The sequence below is a fragment of the Pseudorasbora parva genome, chromosome 6, assembly GCF_024679245.1.
Source record: "Pseudorasbora parva isolate DD20220531a chromosome 6, ASM2467924v1, whole genome shotgun sequence".
Taxonomy (NCBI): domain Eukaryota; kingdom Metazoa; phylum Chordata; class Actinopteri; order Cypriniformes; family Gobionidae; genus Pseudorasbora; species Pseudorasbora parva.
In genome coordinates, this window is record NC_090177.1 from 33,490,347 (window position 1) to 33,514,773 (window position 24,427).

The window sequence follows — 24,427 nt, forward strand, 5'->3', positions numbered from 1 at the left end:
GCCCAAAAAAGTGCATCAATCCATTATAAACATTTCACACGGGGTTAATAAAGGCCTTCTGAAGTGATTTGATGCGTTTGAGTAACTCGCTTTAAACTACTTATGACGCTGCAGATAGATATATATACACATACACAGGTCCTTTAAAAAAAAATTGCATATGTGATAAAGTTAATTATTTTCCATAATGTAATGATAAAAATTAAACTTTCATATATTTTAGATTCATTGCACACCAAGTGAAATATTTCAGGTCTTTTATTGTTTTAATACTGATGATTTTGGCATACAGCTCATGAAAACCCAAAATTCCTGTCTCAAAAAATTAGCATATTTCATGCGACCAATAAAAGAAAAGTGTTTTTAATACAAAAAAAGCCAACCTTCAAATAATTATGTTCAGTTATGCACTCAATACTTGGTCGGGAATCCTTTTGCAGAAATGACTGCTTCAATGCGGCGTGGCATGGAGGCGATCAGCCTGTGGCACTGCTGAGGTGTTATGGAGGCCCAGTATGCTTCGATAGCGGCCTTAAGCTCATCCAGAGTGTTGGGTCTTGCGTCTCTCAACTTTCTCTTCACAATATCCCACAGATTCTCTACGGGGTTCAGGTCAGGAGAGTTGGCAGGCCAATTGAGCACAGTAATACCATGGTCAGTAAACCATTTACCAGTGGTTTTGGCACTGTGAGCAGGCACCAGGTCGTGCTGAAAAACCAAATCTTCATCTCCATAAAGCTTTTCAGCAGATGGAAGCATGAAGTGCTCCAAAATCTCCTGATAGCGAGCTGCATTGACCCTGACCCTTGATAAAACACAGTGGACCAACACCAGCAGCTGACATGGCACCCCAGACCATCACTGACTGTGGGTGCTTGACACTGGACTTCAGGCATTTTGGCATTTCCTTCTCCCCAGTCTTCCTCCAGACTCTGGCACCTTGATTTCCGAATGCCATGCAAAGTTTGCTTTCATCCGAAAAAAGTACTTTGGACCACTGAGCAACAGTCCAGTGCTGCTTCTCTGTAGCCCAAAAGTGTCTTGACCTGGGGAATGCGGCACCTGTAGCCCATTTCCTGCACACGCCTGTGTACTGTGGCTCTGGATGTTTCTACTTCAGACTCAGTCCACTGCTTCCGCAGGTCCCCCAAGGACTGGAATCGGTCCTTCTCCACAATCTTCCTCAGGGTCCGGTCACCTCTTCTCGTTGTGCAGTGTTTTTTTGCCACCCTTTTTCCTTCCCACAGACTTCCCACAGAGGTGCCTTGATACAGCACTCTGGGAACAGCCTATTCGTTCAGATTCATTCACTCGCTTGAGGGTGTCAATGATGGCCTTCTGAACAGCAGTCAGGTCGGCAGTCTTACCCATGATTGCGGTTTTGAGTAATGAACCAGGCTGGGAGTTTTTAAAAGCCTCAGGAATCTTTTGCAGGTGTTTAGAGTTAATTAGTTGATTCAGATGATTAGGTTAATAGCTCGTTTAGAGAACCTTTTCATGATATGTTAATTTTTTGAGACAGGAATTTTGGGTTTTCATGAGCTGTATGCCAAAATCATCAGTATTAAAACAATAAAAGACCTGAAATATTTCAGTTGGTGTGCAATGAATCTAAAATATATGAAAGTTAAATTTTTATCATTACATTATGGAAAATAATGAACTTTTATCACATATGCTAATTTTTTGAGAAGGACATGTATATATATGTGTATATATATATATATATATATATATATATATATATATGTATATATATATATATATATATACACATACACATATATATATATATATATACATATATACACATACACATATATATATATATATACACATACACATATATATATATATATATATACACACATACACATATATATATATATATATATATACACACATACACATATATATATATATATATATATACACACATACACATATATATATATATATATATATACACATACACATATATATATATATATATATATATATATATATATATATATATATATATATATATATATATATATATATATATATATATATATATATATATATATATATATATATATATATATATATATACATACATACATTATGGGGGGCCAAACAGGAAATAATTGAATGTAAATCTGAATATATAGTTATAACTCTGAATATATAAATGTAAATCCTGAATATATAGTTATAACTCTGAATATATAAATGTAATTCTGAATATATAAATGTAATTCCCGAATATATAAATGTAATTCTGAATATATAAATGTAATTCCCGAATATATAAATGTAATTCCCGAATATATAAATGTAATTCTGAATATATAAATGTAATTCTGAATATATAAATGTAATTCTGAATATATAAATGTAATTCTGAATATATAAATGTAATTCTGAATATATAAATGTAATTCCCGAATATATAAATGTAATTCCCGAATATATAAATGTAATTCCCGAATATATATATATATATACATATATATATATATACACATATATGTGTGTATATATATATATATATATATATATATATATATATATATATATATATATATATATATATATATATATATATGTATATATGTATATGTATATATATATATATGTATATATATATGTATATATGTATATATATATATATATATATATATATATATATATATATATATATATATATATATATATATATATATATATATGTATGTATATATATATATGTATGTATATTATATATATATAAATAAAATCTATTATTATTATTATTAAAATATCAGGATACATTTCGTATCATGAGTTCAGTATCGTGATTTCTATCGAATCATGACACGAGTGTATCGTTAACTCCTAGTAATTACATGCACAAGTGTATTGCTTCATGATTCCGATCGCCAATGTCACATGATTTCAGCAGTTTGACACGCGATCCGAATCATGAATCATTCGCTGATTGATAACCGTTTGAATCTTTATTTGAGGATTGAAAACAAACCCATAAGAGAAAACAATGCTGCAGGGATGGAAATTAGCACCCGCCACCAGCCAAATGCGGGTGATTTTGAGTTGTGGCGGGTAAACTCGCTTCACCTACCGGCCACCGTGGCGGGTAAATAAAATTAGCATACTGTTTCCCCTCTTTATAAACTGTGTTCAGTGCATGCGGCCGTATGTCCGAATATGACCAGTCGTTTTCGCCGTCATTACCCGGATGTAGAGCCAGAAGACGCGAATAAGAACCAAGCGGCAACCTCCCGCGATCTCTCTTGAAGCCAATACGGAAGTAATGTAAACTGTAATTCCTCAACTGGCCACTAGGGACAGGCTCCAGAAGGGAGCAGAATCTCATTGAGCCCCATGTTAAAATTCTCAACTTTAAAGCAGAAAAAAACATGTTTACAGCCTGGTACAAATTGTGTTTTTGGCTTATATGGCTAATTTTGATCTTCATGACAACTCTGAGGGGGGTGAATTTTTTTATAACTCATTCGTTTACATTATATAAAGCCTTAAGGTTCTGCATAATTAAGGGCGTGGTTACAAGTGGATAGCCATTTATCCGCCGTCTATAGTTATTGCGTCACCTCAGCTCCGCGCACATCCCGCCTTTTTGCCCATTTTCTGTTATCCGGGAGTGACACGCGTTGACTCGCTCACAAGATGGCAACGCCCAGCTCGCCCCTACTTTAAGCTTCAGAACGGCTTATCGGAATCCTATGGGTGACGTCACGGACACTACGTCCATATTTTTTTACAGTCTATGATAAGAACTCGCGCGCGCTGAGAGAAGATCCGTCACTGTCATCCGGAAGCGCGCACCCGTCTCACAGCGCGCAAATATTAAAGTTCTCTTTCAAGTCTTGTGCTTAAACAGACAAACTCGCCCAAAAAGTATGCCAACATGTTCATCTTGATGAGTATTCTAGCAGACATAGTCTGAATATGCCTTAAGTGAACTTTATACAGTCGTGAAAGATGACGCATATCCTTCTATTAGCTCTTAAAGGGGAAGTCGCCTTTACTGCTATGTTTAATGTCAAACAAAAGGACATCACTCACTGCTCTTGATTGAATAGCTTTTGTAAGTTTAGTAAGGATTAATCTTTCATTTAAACAGTTAAATATGCAGTTATTTTACATTTGATTACTTTATTCTATTTCTGTACCTTTCTGCAGGCCAGTAGACCTGTACATTATTATTTAATGTACACATGAGTGAGGTTAAGTTAAACATTTTACTTTTAATTTTATTTTATACTGTGGGTTGTTGCAATGTGCTAAATAAATATTTGCATAATATGTAATTGATTTATTATTTGAAACTTTAATATTAATTAATGCAATTGCAATGCATTGATTAGTAAAGTTACACAGTCATAGCATTAGCCATAAATGCAATGGATAATTGGCATAATTTCTTTTAGTGCTTCGGTTTCAGCCAATAATCTTTATTTTGGTGCATCCCTACCGACAATGTTCTGCTCGGTATGTCGTCAACACGCTTCAGGAGATGCCAAAACTAGTAGTTTCATTGTTCATTGCCACATCCAGGTAAAAAAAAGAGAGCACACAGAGCCCTACTCATTTAATGAAATGTATATCAGTTCATGGTTTGTGTGTGTATTAAGGCATCTTTACACAGCAGAGTTAAGGCGGGTCTAACACAAGTGTGTCTGTGTCTGCTCAAAATTCTGTGTAAAGATGCCTTTAGAGTGAAACAAAAAATTTCAGTATTTCATTGAGATTTGAGATTAAATAAACAGCTTAAGTATTGTAGAGCTTGTAGTATTAATTTTCACATGCAGTTACACATTGTCGGTTATAAACAAGAAAGTGGCTGGTTAAAACATTGAGTGGCTGGTAGATTTTGAAATCCAACAGCCACAGTGGCCGGTGGACAAAAAAGTTAATTTCCATCCCTGCAATGCTGAATAAAGTCGTAGTTTTTGTTATTTTTGGACCAAAATGTATTTTCGATGCTTCAAGAGATTCTAACTAACTAACTGATGTCCCATATGGACTACTCTGATGATGTTTTTATTCCCTTTCTGGACATGGACAGTACAGTGTGCTTACACTTAGATACGCTGTCGGACTAAAAATAAAATATCTTAAACTGTGTTCTGAAGATGAACGGAGGTCTTACGGGTGAGGAACGACATTAGGGTGAGTCATTAATGACATTAATTTCATTTTAGGGTCGACTAACCCTTTAATAGATCATAAGGCATGTGCTGAACTACGCCCATAGCTAACCAATAAAAAGCAATTCTTTATTCAATACATTTCTGTAAAAAAATTATATTTAATTCAAATTAATGTACTAAAAAAGAGACTCTTAACACCAGTAGAAATGAAACATCTAAGAACTTCCAAACCGTAATGTTTTAAAATCTCATTTTAATGAAGTAGTAAGGATCAAATTCCACAAAATAATAAATGTATACAAGCACTGCTGAGACAGTCAGGACAAATTCACTCTGCAGAACATTTGAATGTCAAGCAGGAGGACTTTAAAAAAGGAAAACAAAAAAGGGGGATGGTACTTCATCAGTCGATGGCTCCTATCTCTTGGGCCAGTTGTGGCGAAACCCTCTGCAAACAAGACCCCATAAATGCTTTTTTTAATCCAGCAATGACTGTTAAACCACAATATGTCTTTTTTCGTTGCTTATTCAAAACAAAGGCGCAGCTTGATGACACCTTGATTGCACAGAGCTTTTATTATTCCAAAGACACTTCCGCTTCTTCCACTCGTGTGTATGTGCGGTAACACAGCGCTGTTTTATTAAACTAGATACATCTGAGTGTGTTGGAAGTTATGTTATAACGCTACTCTGTGTGTTCGCTCAGTGGCTACTATGAGACACTTGTTCACACTGCAGTGAGCTAGAGCGATATTAGACATGGTGAAACACGGTACTCACGATAAATAAAAAAAAACAAGATTAAACAATAAGACTAACTGTGTTGAGCTGTTTAACTGATTCGCTTTCTGTTGAAAGATTTTGCCTTTACAATGAAGAGTGTTACAGTACCTCTCAGATTTGGCGGGTAAGTAAGACATGCTCCTGCCTCCCCCAGTACTTTTCTTCTTTCCTTTTTGTTTCTTCTGAAAAACAAAATTGGTTAAAGATCAGAGATCTTGCAAAGCTAAGAGATTTTTCGAAAGGTGAAAGCCTGTTGAATACCTTCTGCTTGCCATGGGCTTGTCCGTTTGGATCAAACTGTGAACTCTCTTTCGATTTACCTGCATGTATAAAATATAAACAAATGAAGACAATACGCTGAAGACACCAACAGGAAGAATAAATATGAAAAACCTCTTACCGTCAAACATTTTAAAATTTGACTGGCTGTAGTCATAAGGTTTAAAGTTTTGTTGGGTAACTTCAGGCTCTTGAACGGTTTTCTGTTTCTGTTTTTTCTGTGCAGGTTTTGTCGACTGATCAGCCACTGATGTCTCGCTCTCTGTCTTTGAGACTTTAAGACTCTCTTCACCAACATCGCTGAGAGCTCTCTCCCTTTTCTGTCCAGCCTGCTTTGCCTCCTAAAATCACAAGATTAACAAAACCAATGCTAGTGTAAAATGAAAAAGAAGCTGCTTACATTTTTTTTGATAAAAATAAAAAAAACGTGGGGAGCTGAAGCTTCCTCACCGCGACTTGCTGCCTGACAGTGTGAACGTTTTGCAGCGACTCCTGGTAGCTCAGTTTGGCTTTCTTTCGTTCCTCTGAAAGACAAACACAAGCAATTATGCACATACTGTATATAATCACTTTAGACTCCACACGGTTCTAGTGTTGTTTGTACCTTGAGCTTTCTTGGCCTGTTCTTTAGCTTGCTGCTTGGCCTGAGCCTCCTTCTGCTGCTGCTCAATACTCTGTAGTTTCCACCGGTTATGAATCTGATATAAATGCAAACATTTTAAATAGTCAATATAAGCAATATAATCAATGCAACCAGAGCACCTTCACTGCATCTAGAATGCTTCTAGCATTTGAAGGTCAAGGTCTATACAGCTTTTCTTTTGATATATATGGGCAGTCAAGCAATAAAAAAAAAACTAAAAAACTAAAATCTAATTAAATTACACAATGTGGCAATTAATTAATCTATTAACCCCTTGCCCGTCACCCCCTGATTTGGCAAATTAGACATACTCATAGTAAAAAGACAACTGATCATAAGTTATTCTGAATATACACATAACCAATATTTAGAAAACCAACACTTGAGAGTTTACAGCTGAATACTCAGACAGTTATTATATATATATATATATATATATATATATATATATATATATATATATATATATATATATATATATATATATATATATATATGCTAAAACAAAAATAAATTTAAATATTTTAAATATTTTTCTTCATGTATAAAAATATTATGAGAATGTAGTATAACAACTTATAACTACAGCTAGCTAAAGGAAAGCACAAGTTTGGTCATGCTTTATTTAAAATCTGAGGCTGTTATGTCCAAAACTATGAATTTTATTAAACATTTTCTAAGACCATGTCTGGATTTTTTTTTTAGATGCTTTTATCAAACAAGTTTGTTGGTCTGAAGATACTTGCAGTCTTTGGTATAATGTCTAGTGAGGAGAACAGCTCAATTAATGCTACAATGTGCTCACTCGATGATCGTTTCACACTTTGGAATGTATGAGACGTAATTCTCATTATCTTTTTGTTATGAATCTTTTGTTTGTTTTTTAACAGCCATTATTCAGATCCATTATAACATGCATGTCTGTCTAAATGGCCCACTATCAGCACAGTATTTCATTTAGTAGTCGACATTATCTAGTCTTTCTAAAAGAAAATAAACTAAAAGCACATTATCTGAATTATTGTAACAAAATAGACAAAGCTCCTGGTCCAGCAGGTGTATCAGAGCTTTAGTTAGCATCAAGATACATAATTTAAAAGATTAAAATTACACCTTCACTCTATATTTCTTTAAGACTATTAATACTCTTTATGAATCATTGGTTCACCCAATTGATTCACTCAAAACACTGCTGTGTGTTGCTCTGAGACAACAGTTCTGCTCTGGCTTTATAGGTAATCAGGTGATCAAAAGATGGCAATATTGTATCTAAAATACAACACGATAACTCTTTTTTTGTAAAATCAATAATCACATTTGCACAAGCAATTCAGGACAAAACAGCACTTGTGTAATATTGTTATGATATAAATGAGACAAACTCATACAAGGCCATTTTGCCCTGATATGATTTTTATAGTCTCCATCACACAGTGAGTTTTTGCCCTGCTTCATGTTTGTCACAAATCCCCTGTATGAGATTTAAGATGAAATGCGTAGGTCTGGGGCAGGGAGGGTGTGTTTATTGCACTAATTGTAACACATTACAAACAAACACATCAATCAGGCATAATATTATGAGCACTTTTCTAATATTGTGTTCGTCCCCCTTTTGCTGCCAAAACAGCCCTGACCCATCGAGGCATGGACTCCACTAGACCCCTGAAGTTGTGCTGTGGTATCTGGCACAAAGATGATAGCAACAGATCCTGTAAGCTGCAAGGTGGGGCATGGAATTGAACAGAATCTCAAACTCGTTGTGCTCCTTAAACCATTCCTGAACAATTTTTGCTTTGTGGCAGGGCGCATTATCCTGCTGAAAGAGGCCACGGCCCCCAGGGAATACCGTTTCCATGAAAGGGTGTACATGATCTGCAACAATGCTTAGGTAGGTAGAATGTATCAAAGTAACATCCACATGGATGGCAGGACCCAAGGTTTCCCAGCAGAAAATTGCCCAGAGCATCACACTGCCTCCGCCGACTTGACTTCTTCCCATAGTGCATCCTGTGTTCCCCAGGTAGGCGATGCACAATCACCCGGCCATCCACGTGATGAAAAGAAAACGTAATTCATAAGACCAGGCCACCTTCTTCCATTGCATGGTGGTCCAGTTCTGATGCCCAGTGTTGGTGCTTTCGGCGGTGGACAGGGGTCAGCATGGGCACCCTGACTGGACTGTGGCTATGCAGCCCCATACACAAGCTGTGATGTACTGTGTATTCTGACACATTTCTGTCAGGATCAGCATTAACTTCTTGAGCTACAGAAGCTCGTCCGTTTGATAGGACCACACAAGCCAGCCTTCACTCCCCATGTGCATCAATGAGGCTTGGCCGCCCATGATCCTGTCGCTGGTTCACCACTGTTCCTTCCTTAGACCAGTGGTTCTCAAACCTGTCCTGGGGACCCCTCACCACTGCACATTTTGCATGTCTCCCTCATCAGACACCCAATTCAAATCTTAGAGTCTCTACTAATGAGCTGATGATTTGAATCAGGTGTGTTTGATGAGGGAGACATGCAAAATGTGTACTGGTTGGGGGTCCCCAGGACAGGTTTGAGAACCACTGCCTTAGACCACTTTTGATAGATACTGACCACTGCAGACCGGGAACACCCCACAAGAGCTGCAGTTTTAGAGATGCTCTGACCCAGTCGTCTAGCCATCACAATTTGGCCCTTGTCAAACTTGCTCAAATCCTTACGCTTGCCCATTTTTACCAGTTTCTAACACATCAACTTTGGGGACAAAATGTTTACTTGCTGCCTAATATATCCCACCCACTAACAGGTGCTCTGATGAAGAGATAATCAGTGTTAATCACTTTACCTGTCAGTGGTCATATATGCCTGATTGATACACACACACACACACACACACACACACACACACACACACACACAGTACAACGCCAAGAAGGGAAAAATAAACTATACCTCATAAATCTTTGAAGATGGGTCATATTTGGCATTCTTTGATATGTGAATGTCCTTTGACGGTAAATACTGGAAACAAACATTGAAATATCAGTGCAGTGCATGCTTAAGACAAAAGCCATCAGCAAGACTGAAGTACTGTACCATTCTGAAGGGGTTGTCAAATGAGCCCATGATGCTGTGCGCTTTCTGCTGTGCCACTGTCAGATGAGCAGGTGCTGGAGGTGCCTCATCCTCCTCCTAAAAAAACATTCACAGCTCTAAAACACATTCCCGAATCAAACTAAATCCTAAAGATCATTTAAAACTACAACATTTTCTAACCACATTAAATTTCTAACTTCTGCTGGACTTTATTAGGGCCCCCAAACTCCAGAAATGACTACCAAACAAACTGCATTTTGGCTTGATTTTGTTCAAAATGATCACACCAGCTCATTCTTTGCCTTTAACCACACTGCCTTTGTCTTAAACCTAGCCTTTGCTGTCAGCACACCCAAAAGTGTCCTACCGCAAACAGTCTGATTTTAGCTGGAGCTATCAGGCCATGCAAGGATTTTCCCTCTTGGTCCACACTTTCATTCTCCTCCTCTGAAAACAATACTCCTGGTTTGGTTGGGGTTTCTAAATACACATGGAGGAAACCATTTAATTATTTTAATGACTAAATTGAAGGGCAAATTAAAGACTCGTGAGGTATCCATAATATCTAGACCTACCAAAGGAAGAGAGGTCCAGGAAATCACTTTCAGACGAGCGGGAGGTGTCATGGGGTCCGAATAAAGTAGACTGTGGCTACAAGACAAAAGCAAGAGCTATTGAATAAGACGGCTTCTTTTGCAAGTTAGTTTCACAGGGCTGGATGAATCAGTCAACCCACCTTTCTTTTAGGGGTCATTGATTTCCTCTTTTCAGCAATTACCTCTGCCTGAGTAGAGACAACATTATTATTAGCTACTAATCTTTGGTTTACAATTTCATATTGATATTGCACTAATGTATTTATATAACATAAGTGATAGAAGTCAATCAGCTAAATGGTGTTTGTATAAGCGCACACCTTCAGTAAAGGAGTCTCTCGAGCTTCTTTGATAAGCTGATGAAGCTCATTGATCTGCTGGCGCACTAGTGGTGGAGTGGGGTTACAGCAAGCGATGATGCCCTGAGGCTCCCTAGAGTGAAAAAAACATCCGTTCATACAGTTCTCTGAGAGAGAGATACCAGCCATCTTACAGCTTCCAACAGAATAAAATATTAAAAGGATGCATCAAAAATTAATAAATAAATAAGGATTTCAAATACACTAGTCCATTCCAATTACTGACACTAAACAGCTTGGTCAGAAATCACCACGGTTGTGATGCCACTCACCACCCACATCTACAAAACATCTTTTCAGTTATTTGGCTCAGATATTTACTTAGCAAATGCCTGCAAACTATAATGTTAGCCAATCATAACAGAGGACATTTGACATCGTTTCTGTGCCATTATCTATAGCTATGGCGCGGACTGAACTATTCTTTTATATTTACAATTACTCTTACAACTATTTCTTTATTGTTAGTCCTTGGAGTGAACAGGCCTTAAAACTAAATTATGACCGTATGTTATTAATTACCTTATGGAGAAAAAAAAGTTCTATTTAGCATAAGGCCCCTTTAAAACTTACTTTGGAAGCTCTTCTGCAATCTTCATCATCATGTGATTTGGTAAGATATACCTGTGGAGGAACAACACATTCATGGATCACAACTACTACACAATAACTAGTAAATAACCACTAGTAATGGTTTGGGGCATCACCCAGTGCTCTCATCTTCCTGTCGTGCCAGTTTGTCTCTCCAGGCGTAGAGCAGTCTGAAAGCCGCCAGCTGTTGTGTGTTGAAGCTCTTCTTCTGCTTGCGGTAGAGCTCCATGTACGATTCCTCCGTAAAAATAGGCTTCACATATTTCTAAAGAGAAATACATGGTGGTTGTAAAATGTTTAGAAACAAACTAATTTTGAACTGGTTCTTTAAAGGTGCAGTGTGTAGTATTTATGAGGATCTATAAACAGAAATGCAGTATAATATACATAACGGCCTTACATAATGAACCGTTATGTTTTTATTACCTTAGAATGATTCATTTCTATCATTTACACCGCGGGTCCCCTGACAGTGAAGTCGCCATTTTGTGGCGTCATGTTTCTACAGTAGCTCTAAACGGACAAACTTCTCCACAGAGCGCTAATCACTCTGCTCTCTCCGATGACGACATTTTTGTCCTGTGTCAGCCACCGTAGCTTCTCAAATATGCTCTGAAAGGGAGGGGGGTTCAATTTACAACCTCACCTCTAGATGCCGCTAAGAATCACACACTGCACCTTTAAATGATTCCATTGTACTGATCAACACAAAGTGATTAACGCGTGATTTCCCATTCTCTTTTCATTCGGGATTGTTTAATTAATTGGCATTATGAACTCTGTCCACACCTTGAGCGAGAGGTCTCTGCTTTTAGCCCAGACCTGCTGAATGAGGGCAGGTTGCCCGTTGGCCATATCATACAGATCAGCTCGGACTCGATCATACACGTACAGCAGGTAGTGTGTGTCAGCCTGAGCGTACTTCAACATCTCATCTGGCAACGGTCTATAGACACAAAACACACCATCAGTATTCCTACAATGTCTACAACAGCAAAAAGAAACCTGCTGCAAAATGAGGGAGTTAATAGCCCCTTTCACACATACAAAAGGGGTAATAGTTCATGTGTGAACAGGACCTTTTAAAAAAATACAAGTGTGGCAAGCAGGACGAGGCAGAGGGATCGTGAGAACGGGGTGAGGCCTGTGGTTGTCTTGTCCTTTATTGTCATTGCTCCTCCTTTTATGCATCAGAGCTCCTGCGGGAGATACGAGACCGGTGTGGCGTGCAGCCGATGCTCATCACTCACACCACCGGCCTTGTCCTGCTTGCCACAACCAGTAAACTGATTACAGCAATTTACCAGTAAGGGAAGCAGTAACATTACTAGTAAATTACTGGTAATGTGCACCGTGTGAAGCGGAATGAAGATTACCTGTATATTCACATATGAAGTCAGAACGCGCTGATGTAAGAAGTCTGCTTCGGGCCAATCATAAAGACTTATGACGATGGCGCGATTACTCTGCACTATTAACAGTAAAAATGAAAGGTTTTTAATAGTGTTTATATTCAAATATGCGCTAAATGATCATCTTTAAAGTTGCACTATGTAATTTTTCCGTCTGCTAGAGGTCACCTATCTAAAACAAAGGTGTAGTTTGAGGATGTCAAGTTTGAGCTCAGAATCTCGGGACATGTGGTCTCACAGCCGGTGGAAAAGAACTGGGATAGGACGCATGAAATGGAAATCATGTTCATGGATGCTGTTAACAACGTTACTGTAGTGTGAAGCAGAGCAGGACCAAATGTTGAGGAGCTGAGCAAGGCCGCTGGAGCGATTGTTGAGCAACACATGGCGGCAGCGGGACTTTTATTATGATGGGACAAAATGCAGCACTATTTCTGTTTTTCTGGTCATGATTAAGAGGTAACGCAACTCTGTTTATCACATTAAATACATTTAAGTGTGTTTAAAATGATGTTATGACGTTACTCTGTGCGTTCGCTCAGCAGCTGCTGTGACACTTGTTCACACTGCTAAGAGTAAAGCACTTCTGCAGAATAAAACCGGAAACTGAGGGTAATGCAGATATGATGCAATTGACAGGCGACTCCCTCAGACGTCCCGGTTCATTGGTTAAAATAGCAATTTTCTCACAATTTACAAATAGTTGGAAACATTTGGGATATGGTAAGAACTCAACTGGATTAAAATATATAACTTGCCTAGTGGTTTTTGGATATTTTACTGCAAAAATATTACATAGTGCACCATTAAGTGCAGCGCCACTTCTTGAAGCTTTTTCAACATGTCATGCGCGAGACTCAGCCTTCTTTTCCATTCATCAGCGGTGCGCTCTGCAGTTGGATACTATTTTGTGCGTCTCTTGTTTTTAAGAGTTATGCCGGTCTCTCGGAGGTCAAATTGAACAGATAGTGAAACTGAAGTGCTTCTCATGCGGGAAGATAAAGATCATTTCCGATGAATTTACCGGTATTTTGCTGCTGATGTGTGAATGGTATCTTAGCTGTAAAAAGCCAGAATGTGAACAGTACGTGTGTATTTACAGGTAAAGTCATTCTAGTAATTTTACTATAATTTACTGGTATTGCTGTTTGAAATGGGCTAATGTCATACATAATGTTTTTGACTCGATAATAAAGCAGAACTCTTGTTCTGATCAAAATCTGAATGCATTACCGTATCCTCCAGTCTGCCAGCTGGTAGCGTTTATCAGAGTTCACGTTGCAGTAGACTTTCAGCAGATGGTCAAGGGTGTTTCGGCCGAGGTTCAGGCAACGCGCAGCATGATGGGTGTCAAACATGTTGACCACATAAAGACTGAAGTCCTTCTGTAGCCACTCAATGTCAGAGTCAGCCCCGTGAAACACCTGCAGGAGCATCAGCATCACGTTACATACAACTTTAACTCATTCACAGAGTAAAGACTACATCAAATGGCATTCACAGCACATTTAACATGCAGAATGAGACATTTCTATGAATGAAACTGGATACAGTCAGGCAGGACTTTGTTTAATGGGACTGCTGTGTGGATGAAGCAGGTTAGGCCATGACAAGACCAGGAACCTTTAAGTAAACAGGAATTTGTTTTTTAGCATTTGAATTCTTTCTTTTTTTATGAAATATAGCAGTATTTTAAATAATTTATCCATGCATATGTTTTTAGCTCATTTGTCCTCATAATCTTGAACAACTTTTCCTCCCTCTTGCAGTGACATTTCTCTGATGATGTGTTGCAACTGGTGTGAGGGCAGGACAATAACCTGTCACTCACATTAGATCCACCAATAGCAAACCAGAACCGTCCAATCAATTCCCATTGGACAAAATCGAATTCTTACTTGTTCGAGAAGCCGTTTCATGCGGATGCACATCACAATAGGAAGGAAAAGACTATTGCAACTTCTGTTTCATGACGATTTTACAATATGACAAACAACTGCCAAAATTCTATAGTTTATTCTATAGTTATAGAACTACAGTATTACTTTACACTTTGCAGAAACACACACACACACACATCTAAGTGGGTAACTGTTAAAAAAGCATAACATTATAGTCAATCACCTTTACAATGGCGGGGTCAGTGAAAGTCTCGTTTAAGATGTACATTTCACTGCGCAGCTCCAGCGTGTCTATAATGAAATCCTCCTCTCGCGTTGATATCTGCATCAAACACGTGATTCCCAAAAAGCTTCTGTAGGAATGATGCTGAAGACGGAAAACTGGTGTCAATTAAAAACTTAAAGTGATACCGTGATTAATTAGCATCCTGAAAAACAGTCATACCTCCAGGTCCACAGCGAACTCCGTCATCTTGGCCAACTTCTCATTCATAGCAACAAGATCATCTAAAGTACTGATGAACTGACAAGTGGACTCAGCAATAGGTTTATACATCTAAAACACACACACACACACACACACACACACACACACACACACAATAATTCATGTTAAATTAAAATGAAAATACTCCTCACGTGACAAGAAAACAGGCAATGGAAATCAGAAAAGGGGATGAATAAGACACTGACCTGGGCATCAGGTTTACAATGCAGACTCTCTGGCATGACCAGATGGTCCAATTCATACTGATAAGGGTGGGAAAACCTGAAAAACAGCATTACAATCCCTTCACAAGACTAGAATTAAACACTGATGTATAATGACACTAGATGGCTTTACGCCAGATAAATCACAGAAATGTCTCTTACATGTCATCCACATGCTCTTTTGTTCTCTGCTGATGGATAAAATCCGCCAGTGCAGCAGGAACATCTAAATCCTCCGGTCTCTCCTTACGAATGTGTTTGTCTGCAAAATCTTAAAAAAAAAAAAAAAAAAAAAAAAAAAAAAAAAACACACATTTGGTAACATTTTAATATATAGCTCTAATATTTAGAATATCTATTTTTATTATATTTGAAGCTACACTATGCAACATTTGCCCGTCTAGCATTTGAACTATAACACAACAAGAAACTTGCGGAGGAACATGGGTTTGGTATTTTACGCAAATCTGAGTAATTCAGTTGTTACGGCTTCTTTTCTTTATTTACTGATATGACGTAAACACACAAGGTTTAATTAAACTAAATAATTAAAAAGTATTTTTATTTAATTTATACACTGTAAAAAATTATGTGATCCATAAGTTATGCCAACATGTTTTTACACTGCTTTAACTCATTAAAATACGTTCACAAAGTTCATTTTTGACATTAATGACATGACTTAAACATCCAAGTTGACTGTACTTAATTTAAGGCAGCACACTTTTTTAACAGTGTATTTTTTTTAAAGATTTATTGTGGTCACTTGGTGGAAGTATAGTATCTGGAAATGTTAGCAACATGAAAAAAAACACCCTTCTCTGCCTTTTTGCTAAAGAAATCGTTGAGACTTTTTTACCACTCACATGACGGCAGAGGTTTCATTGCATTGGGTTTGATGAAGATTTTGGAGACAAAAGGAGTGTTGCTGTTATCCACTTTGTCCCTGAACTTGAGTTGTGGCCGCTGAATGTTTTTAGCGTGCAGAAGGCGAAAGGTCTCTGTGTTGCGGCCTCCCCCCTGTAAGAAGAGAAGCTGCCATCATGCCAGAACCTGCTCCTCGATGATCTAGACATTCTCAAATACTCGACATTTCCTCTCTCAATCAAAAATGTTGCACTGTATCAAATGTCAGATGCGCTGAGAAACTAACCTTGCGATTCCAGCTGGACACAACGATCTTGGGCGGCTGATATCCTGCAGGCATCACCGGCTGCTGGGAGCGACTCACACCTGAGGCCTCGTCCAGGAGAATGCCCTTAAAAAACATATCACAAATCCAGCAGTAGTCAGCTTACAGATATGGCGGGACAAAAGACAGATATGCAGCACTAGACTTAAAGTATTGAGACCTTTTAAACATTCATTTCTACAAGCAGCTATTGTGACATTACTCAAACACAATGGAAGCAGTGGCGGTCTTATAGGTTTCAGACATTTAAATATAGCATAAGTACCAGTAAAAAATACATTTATAGTTTGTAAAATATACACTTATGTCTATGGAAGCAGAAATTACCCTTTCAGATATAGTTTGAAAACGTGTTTTATTGATAGGCCATCCAAGATTCCTCACATTGCGTAGGTAACCATAAAGTCTACTCTAATTCTAAGAGAATATCGTAGGTACAAAATGAATAGTGCCCCAGTGTTGTCGTCATTTTTTTTTTTTTTGAAGCTAAAATGTAACACAGCAGAGGCGAATCATATGCAGATTAGAGCTGATTTTTCAGATTAATTTGAATTTATTCAAGAAATCGTGGTTTTGAATAAAAATGTTAGCAAACGTTACATTCAGATCAATGATAACAGTTAAGAGAAGAAAAGATTGGTACATTGGAATGCTGTCACTAAGACAATTGCGCACATCTGTTTTCTTTCTCAATTGTGTAACTGACTGTTTACGAGGGTACCCGCCAAGACGGGCATTTTGAGTTCTGAAGGTGAACGAAGGTCTTACGGGTTTGGAACGACACGAGGGTGAGGAATTAAATGGCAGGATATTCTTTAAGGACACACATCCGGACCGAAACGCCTTGACGCAACCTGATATTTGAATGTCAAAGTTATTGTTAGAGTAACACTCGTACCACTTTCTCAAGGATGATATCATTTGAGTCCACCACCAGGTCAAACCTGTCCTCCAGTCCAGTCAGTTTGTTCCGGTCTCTCATGTGAGATCTACAGCCATGATGCTGCATGATCTTGCTCATACTGTCACGAGAAACAAACAGATATTAGTACAATATGACGTCTCCGGTTATAACAGTGAACTTCATGCACCCCTCGAGTTCTGTTAGGGTCCAACAGACGCTAAGACTCATGTAATATTTTAGCCGCACAATTAATCATTACAGGATTCTGATCTCGATTCAAACACCCACACGATTGTATTCCTAAATGACAGCGATTCAATTATGCGTATTAAACCTTTGACAAGTATGATCACGGTGAACATTCAGATGTGCGATGGCTGCCGCTGACCCCGAGTCTTTTCAGCCATACAGTTTCATTATTTCTGTGTTACAGAAAATTAACATGACACTTCAAAAAAAAAAGACTGTATCCATTACATCTTTAAACCAACTGGTGGCGACAAGTGACTTGTATTTGTCATTGAATCATTCCCCAATGTCCATACTATCCATCCTAAATAGTATGTGAGATTAGAATGAGTGTGTCCTAAAGCATAGTTTGTTGAAAAGGGTGTCAAAAGTCCCCAGATGGTCTACTATTTCCTGTAGATTTTCAAAGTGTGGACCCGTGCACACTCTAAAGCAGAGGCCACCAAACTCAGTCCTGGAGGGCCGCTGTCCTGCAGAGTTTAGCTCCAACCAGCCCTAAAACAGCTGTCTGAAAGTTTCTAGGGTGCCTGTCTAAACCTTGATTAGCTGGTTCAGGTGTGTTTAAATGGGGTTGGAGCTGAACTCAGGACAGTGGGCCCCCAGGACTGAGTTTGGAGACCCTGCTCTAAAGGCTAATATTGACCACAACCCATTGTGCTTTAGAGGAGGATTCGGTTCAGCAACAAACTATAAAAAAACAAACAAACAAAAACATTGCGGATACATGTGACCAACAGTAAGAGGTTTAGATAAAGCTTTGAGTGGCAAATAATCAAAGTTTAACCTGATAAAAAAAGATTTATTTAATGTTATCCGTCCGTGCTATATTTCATCTGCAATAACAATGAGGACTTTAATAAAGACCTGTTTGGCCATTAACTTTTAAATGCATGATTATGCATTAATATGAGGAGAGTTTTTTCGCATGAAGGAAGAAAATTAAATGAAATGGAGGATCATTTAACTGTGACAAGATGAGTGACAGGCCAGTTTATGGTGACAGGATGTGTCAGGATGCAAAGAAGCAATTGTATGACGTGGTAGTATGTCCTAAAGCTTGTCTACGCCTTTGCTGTACACTCAAAAGTATGTACTTTTTCTTCACAAAAACAGCTGCAATATGTAACAATTTAACATATTGTTTCAAATCATTCTAGGGCAACTTTAAAAGGACATGCACAAAAATGGCCCCAAAAAATTAAGATTTTAACATGCTATAAAAAATGACCTGTGGGGTATTTTGAACTAATACTTCACTTACACACTTTGGGGACATCAGAGACTTGTTTTTACATCTTGTAAAAAGGGGCATTATATGACCCCTTGAAAGAAAATCATGACTTTATCAGATTCTTTATCCAGAATCGTGCAGCTCTAGTAATAATGTATCGATATCCTTATAAAGAAAAAAAGAAAAAAGAAATCTGGGAGGAATTTCAGTTTATCCAGTAGGGCATAATAAGTAATTATAATATCTTGTTACAGTACAATTAAAGGTGGGATAAGCGTTATTTCAAAACCGTTTTAGAAAAAGGACTCGGGCCGAGTGGAATAACAAACTTATAGCCAATCAGCAGATAAGGGGCGTGTCTATGGTGAGAAGAGAGTGCACGTCATTATTAAAAACACACGAGTCACACAGGACAGACATTAGCCAAGAAAGAACTAATATATGCTGGCTTTTGCTTGAATATGCTCGTGTGTCATGTTCGCTTGTTTGTCCATCTGCGATCGTATTGTGTCTCACTTCAGCGATAATAAAGACCTGTTTACTTCCACACCATATGGAGCATCTAAATCCCCTCAGTGTTTCAAGGTTTCAAGCGTCAGCTCACTAAATGTGTTCGACGGGTAAGATACTATACTCCTAATATTTACTGGTATGTTTGTTTCCTCTTTATATCTATATTACCCATCCGGTCATAATTGTAATATATGTCGTTAGCAGGACTATCAAGCTTGTATAGCCTACTAACTTTATCGAGTTGTTCATGAGAACTGTTTGTGTTTTGTGATCGCTATAACTCTAATCTTGTCATAATTGTAATATGTCTTTAGCTTGATTGTCGCCTCGTGTTCTATCGAGTGGTTTACGAGAATGGTTTGTGTTTTGCGATCGCTATAACTCTAATCTTGTCATAATTGTAATAAGTCTTTAGCTGGACTGTCGGCTCGTGTACTATCAAGTTGTTCGATCATGAGAACGGTTTGTGTTTTGTGATCGCTAAAACTCTAATCGTGTCATAATTGTAATATGTCGTTAGCTGGACCGTCGGCTCGTGTACTATTTGTTCATGAGAACGGTTTGTGTTTTTGTGATGGAAGGGGTGACTTTTTCAACCTGGATTAGTGTAACACAGATTCTGCCATAGTCGTTGCCTGGGTTACGTATGTGTGGGGCGGAGCTATCAAAATAGGGCAGAGACCCTTTTTTAGGGTAGGGGCGTGTTTGTTTTGGTGATTTGAAATATCATCAACGGTTACCAGATATCACTTATCCCACCTTTAATATGAGTCCTCATAACCTTACTGATGAATTGAATCAACAAACCCATGAAGTATCAATCTGATCTTCGTGTGATTTATTTCAGCATTTCACCAAAAGTAACAAAATATACCATTGTATTTATATGTTTTATGATATCCCTCATGGTAATTGTGTATATCTATTTTAAAAGGGACCACACTATATGTTTACATTTCATGCAATATACCGGATTTTGCCAAATGCCATTTAATGGCATTGTTTTAAGTAAGCTAGAATACCTTGACTTATTAGAGACACTATGGTATTGACCCTTAGTGTATACTGGTCCAGTGCTTCAGTGAGTGTGTTTTACCAGTGTAAGAGCTGGTCGCCCTGAGAGGCGCAGAAGTGCTGGAAGGCGGGGAAGCTGCGGTACAGATCAAACTCATCTCCGGCCGCTGGAAGAGCTGCAGACGCTTTCGTGGCCGCGACCACCGCTCCCAGACCGTACTGTGGAAACAAACACCAATCAAATATATTTACTTTGACTTCACTTGTGTAAATTTGACATATTAAACGTTACTGCGTATGCACGCATGGCCTGTTTCCACGTTGCAGTTGTGTTTACAGTCAGTAACAGCGCTGACAGCGGAATTTACACACTGAAACGATTAACTAACCTTGACGAATGCATCAACATCCTTAAATCCGGGACAAAACTCTGTTTCTGCCTCTGTTTCTTCGGCTAATGAAGATTGGTCGCTCTGTATAACAGTGGCAGCACTACTCGAGGAGGCAGCCATATTGAAACATTAAATCGCGAAAACTGCAGCCGCACGAGAATACTTCTTCCTCTATGCCAACCGGGTATGTCGACGGCAGCCAACATCGCCATCTGGAGGACAGTTTTGGTTACTAGAAGCAGCTCTTATTTGCGTAAAAAGTCAAACTGCTTTGACATATTTTGCAAATATTAAAATACATTTCTTTAACCTTCAAACTAAGAGGACCTATTCAGTTTTTATATAAATTGAATTGCATTTCATTGATAAAAATCAGAGCATAGGCAGAGCTGCCAACTCTCACGCATTGGCCGTGAGACACACGCATTTGATTGGTTTCACACGCTCACACGCCACACCCCTTATTTCTCACGCTGAAGTGTCAACCCTGTCGGTCAAATGCCTGAAAGATAAGTTTATCTATAGATCTACCTGATGAGCAACTCTTAATCAGAGCCGGTCGCCTAGGGCCCCGCCTTATCTTGGGAGGCCCCGTCGAGAGCGCATTATTGCAGCGCGAAAGTACATTAATGTAGTGCGCGAGCGCGAATCTCTCTGCTCGCGCGCGGAATATAATGCGCGAGCGGAAATTTCTCTCTTCTCGGGCGCGGAATGTAATGTGCCGAGAGCGAATCTCCCTGCTCGTACGCGAGAACTCTGCGTGCGCTCTCAGATACGCTGCACTTGGAAGATTTTTCTCTGGGCTCACTCAGAGAATATGCCTGCACTTAAAACGTGTCCAGTGCAATCGCGAATCTCTGTGTGTGTTGGAGAGAGATGCACGCAAAAAGAACTATACCAAACTAAGCTACTGATTTTAGTTGGTCTGAATCATGGGCGGCCAACTAAAATGGTCTAAATCAATTCCATTTGTTGCCTTCAGTAAATTAAATAGCTCAGTATTTTTCTGCCTGTATTGGGCATAAGATTAGTAGCCTAATGAATGTGTGCATATTGTGAATTAATTTAATAAACGTAGTCACCTTTCCCAGTAGCCTTCAATAAATTAACGTGTCTGCAAAAATGATTCATAAAACATAAATATCAGTTAACCAGATTTACTTTCTTCACTGACGAAAATTGTCCTTGACATGGTTTTTAAGCTATTGTTATCAAATTTTTTTGGTCTTCAGAACATATTAAAATGCACATATGTAGATCATAGAAATCAAAATTTTCTCGGGGGTGCATGCCCCCGAACCCCCCTAACTACCTCACATTTGGAATCTCAGTGATTATAAAACGGTGCCTTTATTATGATTAAGGGATGTAGGTCCTATACAGAATAAGGCCTTAATATTTGATTTATAAGTAGCAATAAACAGCCAATATCCTAATATAGAATTGGACCCTAAACTAAAGTTTTACCATTTTTGTCATACCCTCACTGGATCCGTCATTACTAAGTTAAGCCACTGTCTCTATAGTGCTTTAAAATTGTGTGTGTCTATAGGATGTATACAAACCGCCATATAGATGCAAAAAACAAACGAACAATAGTACCCCATTTAAATGCAGATGCATATATAGAGAGAGCTATTATTATTATTTATTTGTTTATTTATTTTTTGCAATTTTTGCTTTGTACGGCAACATTTTGGTTGGCACCACCAAATCTCACTCTAAGTTTTTTTGAAAAGTTGGCAGCTCTGCATAGGCTACTGAATCAGAGGATAATAAAATATAAAATAAAGCCTGTGATATGTTTTTATCCATCCATTCATCCACCCAATCCATCAATCCACCCAACCACCCAATCCATCCATCCAACCATCCATCCAATTCATCCATCTATCCATCCATCAACCCAATCCATGATCCATTTATCCATTCATTCTTCCATCCATCCATCCATCCATCCACCCAATTCTTCCATCTATCCATCCACCCAGCCATTCAATTCATATATCTATCAATGTATCCATCCATCCAACCATGTATCCATCTATATATTCATCCATCCATACATACATATATCTAATCCATCCATCCACCCACCCAATCTATTAATCATCCACCCATCCACCTACCTAATCCATCCATCCACCCACCCAATCTATTAATCATCCATCCATCTACCTAATCCATCCATCCACCCACCCACCCAATCTATTAATCATCCATCCATCCATCTACCTAATCCATCCATCCACCCACCCAATCTATTAATCATCCATCCATCCATCTACCTAATCCATCCACCCACCCACCCAATCTATTAATCATCCATCCATCCATCTACCTAATCCATCCACCCACCCACCCACCCAATCTATTAATCATCCATCCATCCATCTACCTAATCCATCCACCCACCCACCCACCCAATCTATTAATCATCCATCCATCCATCTACCTAATCCATCCATCCACCCACCCAATCTATTAATCATCCATCCATCCATCTACCTAATCCATCCATCCACCCACCCAATCTATTAATCATCCATCCATCCATCTACCTAATCCATCCACCCACCCACCCACCCAATCTATTAATCATCCATCCATCCATCTACCTAATCCATCCATCCACCCACCCAATCTATTAATCATCCATCCATCCATCTACCTAATCCATCCACCCACCCACCCACCCAATCTATTAATCATCCATCCATCCATCTACCTAATCCATCCACCCACCCACCCACCCAATCTATTAATCATCCATCCATCCATCTACCTAATCCATCCACCCACCCACCCACCCAATCTATTAATCATCCATCCATCCATCTACCTAATCCATCCACCCACCCACCCACCCACCCAATCTATTAATCATCCATCCATCCATCTACCTAATCCATCCACCCACCCACCCAATCTATTAATCATCCATCCATCCATCTACCTAATCCATCCATCCACCCACCCATCTATTAATCATCCATCCATTCATCCACCTACCTAATCAATCCATCCACCCACCCAATCTATTAATCATCCATCCATCCATCCATCCATCCAATCTTTTAATCATCCATCCATCCACCTAATCAATCCATCCACCCACCCACCCACCCACCCATCCATCCCTCTACGTAATCAATCCATCCATCCACCCACCCACCCAATCTATTAATCATCCATCCATCAATGATCCATGTATCCCTCCATCCACCCAATCCATCCATCCATCCATCCATCCATCCATAATCAATAAAACAAACACACACACACACACCAATTACATTTTATTTTTCAATATATTGCAACTATTATTTTGAGCATCTTGAAATCCCGTCCAACACTTGAAATGACCATTTGGTTAGATTATAGGACAGCACGGAGTAACAAAAACAAGACGTGTGA

At 38.6% G+C, this 24,427-nt stretch overlaps 1 protein-coding gene across 1 annotated transcript; it reads right to left on the reverse strand.

The window, feature by feature from the left end:
- Positions 1 to 5,389: 5,389 nt before the first annotated feature.
- exosc10 (exosome component 10) lies at positions 5,390 to 21,185 on the reverse strand. Its single transcript, XM_067446732.1, has 25 exons — positions 21,008 to 21,185; positions 20,701 to 20,837; positions 17,606 to 17,729; positions 16,669 to 16,773; positions 16,382 to 16,535; positions 15,678 to 15,786; positions 15,498 to 15,573; positions 15,250 to 15,360; positions 15,028 to 15,171; positions 14,137 to 14,327; positions 12,281 to 12,437; positions 11,608 to 11,756; positions 11,474 to 11,524; positions 10,862 to 10,973; positions 10,682 to 10,729; positions 10,521 to 10,596; positions 10,313 to 10,425; positions 9,946 to 10,041; positions 9,802 to 9,870; positions 6,823 to 6,916; positions 6,669 to 6,742; positions 6,340 to 6,559; positions 6,201 to 6,259; positions 6,048 to 6,121; positions 5,390 to 5,604 (listed from the first exon to the last, which is right to left on the reverse strand). The coding sequence occupies exons 1-25, from the start codon at positions 21,128 to 21,130 to the stop codon at positions 5,574 to 5,576; spliced, it is 2,697 nt and encodes an 898-aa protein (XP_067302833.1). The 5' UTR covers positions 21,131 to 21,185; the 3' UTR covers positions 5,390 to 5,573.
- Positions 21,186 to 24,427: the final 3,242 nt, after the last annotated feature.